Raw genomic sequence first — 4402 nt, 5'->3', positions numbered from 1 at the left:
CATGACCACGACCCGCCCAAGCTCCCTCCCCAAGACCTCCCACCCACTGCACCCCAGACCACCTGGCAGAGCCCGCCCGGCCCCCAGACCCCGACTTTTCCCCTCCAGCGCTGGTCGACCAAGCCCCAGGGCTGGTCGAGGGATGGGCGCTGGGCCACATCTGAGACCCACCTCCTCTGGGATCTGTAAGAAGGAAGAGTGTGGCCGCTGGGCTCAGCAGCAGCAGGGGGTGCCACTGCTCAGAGCCTCCACCTCCCCTCCAGACCCTTCCCATTTCTTTGGTCCTGGGCCTTTATTGAACCTCTGACCCAGGTTCCCTCTGACTCCTTCCCAACCTTCCCCTCCCTTATCTGTGCCCTTTAGTCCCATCTCAGCCCTCCTGGTCCCCTGTCTGTCCCCACCCTGTCCCTTCAATCTTTCCCAGACACTCTCCCTCAGCTCCCTCTTTCCTCTGACCCAACCCCAGTTCCGCCCGTGCCCCTGCAATACCCCTAGAATCCCCTGCCCTCCATGCCTCAGCTCTGCCAGGGCCTCACCTGGAACACGTGGAAGCCCACGGTGAGGTAAGTGAGGCCCTTGGCCCTCAGCTTCCGGCGGTTTCGCTGGATGAGTGACAAGAGGACCGTGCACTTGGGGATGCGGCCCCCCCTCGCTGGGCCTCCTGCCCTGCCTGCCCCCCAGCCTCCCCAGGGTCCCTCCTCATCCTCATCGTCCTCCTCCTCATCAGGCTCCAGCAGGGTCAGCCGGAATTGAGGATTAGTCCAGAAGGTTTCTAACAGAGGAGAGAAAAAAGGGGTTTCCGCCTGGTGCAAGCCCCCACCCCAGCTTGCCTCTCAGGGTCTCCGCTTGGGCCTCACCGGCACTCGGCTGGCTCCCTCCAGAGTTGAAACCTCGTACCCAGCGACCTTGGAAGGTGTGGATGTGCCAGCCACCCCCAGCCGGGTTGGGGCCCAGCACCTCTGGGCTCAGGGAGCAGATCTGGACAGTGTTGAAGTGGCGGAGGAAGTCCTGCAGTTCCATCCTGCATGCGGCAGCAGTCAGAGCCACCCAGGCCACCCCCAGAGTCCCAACCCCAAACAGCTCAAGACCTCGGAGCGACTCCCCCAATCACAAAGCCCTGCAATTCCTTACATACTGCCAGGTACCCCTTGATCTCCAGAAATTGCTGCGCCTCCAGGTCCCCCAGTGTCTCCAAGTCCTCAGAAATGCTCCACAAGTAGCCAAGATTCAGAGTCCCCCCAAACATGGTCAAATTGCCTTTACAAAACCCCACCATTGAGACCCTCAGTCTCCCAATTATCAACAAGTATCCTTCAAATCCTCAATTCTATCAAAATTCAAGAAATGCCAAATGTCACCTAACCTCCCTAAATACTACCCAATCCCTTCCAAACTCCCCAAAGACAACTTTGCTGCCCAATTCCTTAAACATCACCTCGACTACTTCTTGGCTTTGCAAAATAGAGCCCGACTCCCAAGTTGCCGCTGAGAATGACGCCATCTCCCTATTAGGCCCCATCTCCAAGGACATCTCCCATGTCTCTCCTCACCCTGAGCCCCCTGATTCAGTGCCCTCCTAGAGGCAGAGCTGGGTCCCTGAGAACTCACCAGAACTCGCCATCCTCCTTCTTCACCAGCAGGGCCTCTCGCCACTCAGCGGGCAGCGCATCCCAGCGTGGGCAGCTGGAGAGAGGGGTGTGAGGGGTGGGCAGGTGGGGCCCAGCCACCCACCCACCCCAGGCCCTTCCCACCTGTCACTCCAGGCCCCGGTCCACTCCACACGGCCCCACGGGTTCCGCAGTCGCAGCAGCCTCACTTTGGTGAAGCCCAGGGACATCTAAGGACAGCAGCATCGGTAGGGTGGCACCTGGACACCCCCTGCCAGTCTACCCGTGGGGGCTGCTCACCTTGTGTGTGCCAGTGACTGAATATGCATGTCCCCTCACCAACCCATCCTCTGTCCGGTACTCGCCCCGATCACTCTGGGAAGGGGACCAGAGACAGTGAGTCTGGGGTGGGGGAGGGCAACTGCTGTCCCCATGGTCCCAACCTCCTGCCACCCAAAGCCCAGCATTGAATGGCATGGGGCTCAGAGAGGGCGTTGGAGTTGGAGAGTACAGGAGGGGGAGAGGGAGAGGAGGGAGAGGGAGGGAGAAGAACCAGACAAGGCCAGAGGGAAAGAGGCTCCTGAGGCTGGGGAGACTCAGAACAGAGAGACCAGGAGGGGAGACACCGAGACAGAGGAGCAGGTGCCAAGCAGAGGCTTAACTACATGGCTGAGTGAGTGCGTCCGAGAACCCAGGAATGACTGAGCGCATGGCGGGGTCTCGGTTCCACACACGATGACCCAGGCTAAGCCCACGAGAATCAATCCTGGGGCTTCTGCTGAAGTTCTCAAAACTAGTCTTTTTTTCTTTGCCACTGAAGATGGAATACAGGGCTGCTGTACCACTGAGCCACAACCCCAGCCCTCTTTATTATTATTTTTTGACCTTTTGGGTGGCATGGGATACCTGTAGCTATGGGGGCCCCTTTGTACCCCAATGACTAAAAAGCCTACCTGAGAGTGAGACTAACTCTGTTCCAGGATAGAAAAACACGTTTGCAACATCCTCTGAGCACCTAGATCCAGCTGTTCCTGAAGCTTTTAGTTGGAAGAGCAAATAACATTTCCATCTAACCTTCTCCAGTTTGATGTGTGAGAGAGAATAAGACAGCAGCAGAAGCTGAGAGGAGAAGGACTGGAAGCTCCCCTCCCGCCGCATCCCCGACTCTGCTCTGGTCCTGACAGGGGTCTGTGTGGGGGTCCAGCTCTCACCAGGGCAGTGGCACCCACAAGGGACTCCTTGACCAGGGCGTGGCGAAGGGCAGAGAAGAGGCCTGGAGTGTCCTGCCTCAGGTAGAGCACCTCGCCCACGCCGCCCGTGAAGTCCACGAAGGCCTCGTTCATGTGGCCGCCTCGCATCACCTCATAGGAGCCGTGCAGCCTGTGGGCGCGGGGGCGGGGGACTGAGAATCTCCGATCTGGGGCCTCTGTCCCGTATGGGGACCCCCAGGGGCCATCCCTGAAACTCTCAGATGCTTGAGGTGGGGACCCATGACACTTGCTAGAAAGCCTTGGAGCCTCGACAGAGAGCCCTGGGGACTGCCGGGCTGCGCTGTGTCCGGGTCCTGGGAGTCCAGCCCTGTTTCCAAAGTGTTGAGTTTTGGGGGAGACGTCTGCTTTAGGGGTGATTTGTCTGGGCTTGTCAGGCATTCCAGAGCCTCGGGATGGGCGAGTAAAATCCTGAGGGTCCCAGGGTTACAGGCACTGTTTTGGAGGTTCTCTAGATGAGGCCCTGGACAGGGGAGGTGGCCTGAGATCACAGGTCCCCGAGGGGGAAAAATACAGGATCTGGAGAACCTGGGGTCTTTCAGGAGATGTCAGGGTCCTTAGGACTTATGTGAGGGGCCGGGGCTGGGGGCCGGGCCAGGGCTCAGTGTGGAGCCTCGCCTTGCTCAGATGGGCCCTGGGTTCCATCCTCAGCGCCCCATAAAAATGAATGAATGGAACAAAGGCACTGTGTCCACCGGCTCCTAAAACTACGTGTTTGAGAAAAACAAAAGAGCTACTGGGTGAAGGATGGGCTCCGGGATGCTTCCCCTACACGTCCGCAGGGCACGTCGCGACAGCAGGGTTCTGGGGTTGTGACTTGGTGTGGGATCCTTGGTAGCATGCCTGGGGGACTCCGGAGGTTGGGGTCTCGGGATCCCTGTAACTTGGGGGCCCACGTGGGGTCTGGGGGTCCTCACTTGGCGTAGGCCTTTTCCAGGAGGGGGGCCCAGAACTCATTCCGCTGCTCCGAGCGCACGAACATCAGCTTCCCCTCGCGCACGGGCAGCCTGTCGTCCACCACCACGTCCACCCAGCGGCCAAACTGCCAGAGCTGGCAGGACAGGGGACACAGCTCCAACTGGGCTCTCAAAGCCAGTCCTCCCCGGCCCCACCCCTGTCCCTGCTGCCCCAGGCCCCTAGCCCCACAGGGACACTGTCCACCGTGAAGTCCATGTCACCACAGGGCAGCGGAGGCCTGCACAGAGGACCTGGCTTCTACCTGGAAGTGGAAGACACCTGCATAGCCATCTTGGAAACCCTGTCCAGGGGGGACCACGCGGCACAGGAGTCGGGGGTGCAGAGTGAGGGCGGCGGCGGCCGCCAGGAGCCAGCAGTTACCTGGGGGGAGGCTGGGTGAGGAGGAACAGGCAGAGGGGAAGGAGGAGCGGGACGGGAGGCAAGGACAGGGCCTGGACGGGGGCGGGGGGGGGGTCTCACCCAGGCTCCCCTGACACAGCCGTCCGGTGCGGCTCATGTCTTCGACGAGATGAACTGGGGCTCGGCGCAGAACTCCTGGGGGGAGGCCAG

The 4402-nt window shown here is 60.3% G+C and overlaps 1 protein-coding gene across 1 annotated transcript in view; it reads right to left on the bottom strand.

The window, feature by feature from the left end:
* The window catches only part of Capn12 (calpain 12), a 10702-nt gene that overhangs the window by 5385 nt on the left and 915 nt on the right, over positions 1-4402 (bottom strand). The window contains 11 exon segments of the mRNA XM_048791251.1: positions 13-183; positions 537-772; positions 858-1021; positions 1609-1683; positions 1752-1837; positions 1908-1982; positions 2819-2987; positions 3793-3926; positions 4095-4213; positions 4313-4358; positions 4361-4387. Of these exon segments, the coding sequence (XP_048647208.1) occupies positions 13-183; positions 537-772; positions 858-1021; positions 1609-1683; positions 1752-1837; positions 1908-1982; positions 2819-2987; positions 3793-3926; positions 4095-4213; positions 4313-4358; positions 4361-4387 (1302 nt within the window).

Source organism: Marmota marmota, unplaced genomic scaffold (assembly GCF_001458135.2).
Source record: "Marmota marmota marmota unplaced genomic scaffold, marMar, whole genome shotgun sequence".
Lineage (NCBI taxonomy): Eukaryota > Metazoa > Chordata > Mammalia > Rodentia > Sciuridae > Marmota > Marmota marmota.
The sequence above is the reverse complement of the archived record's forward strand: the minus strand, read 5'-3'. Positions and strand labels throughout refer to the sequence as shown.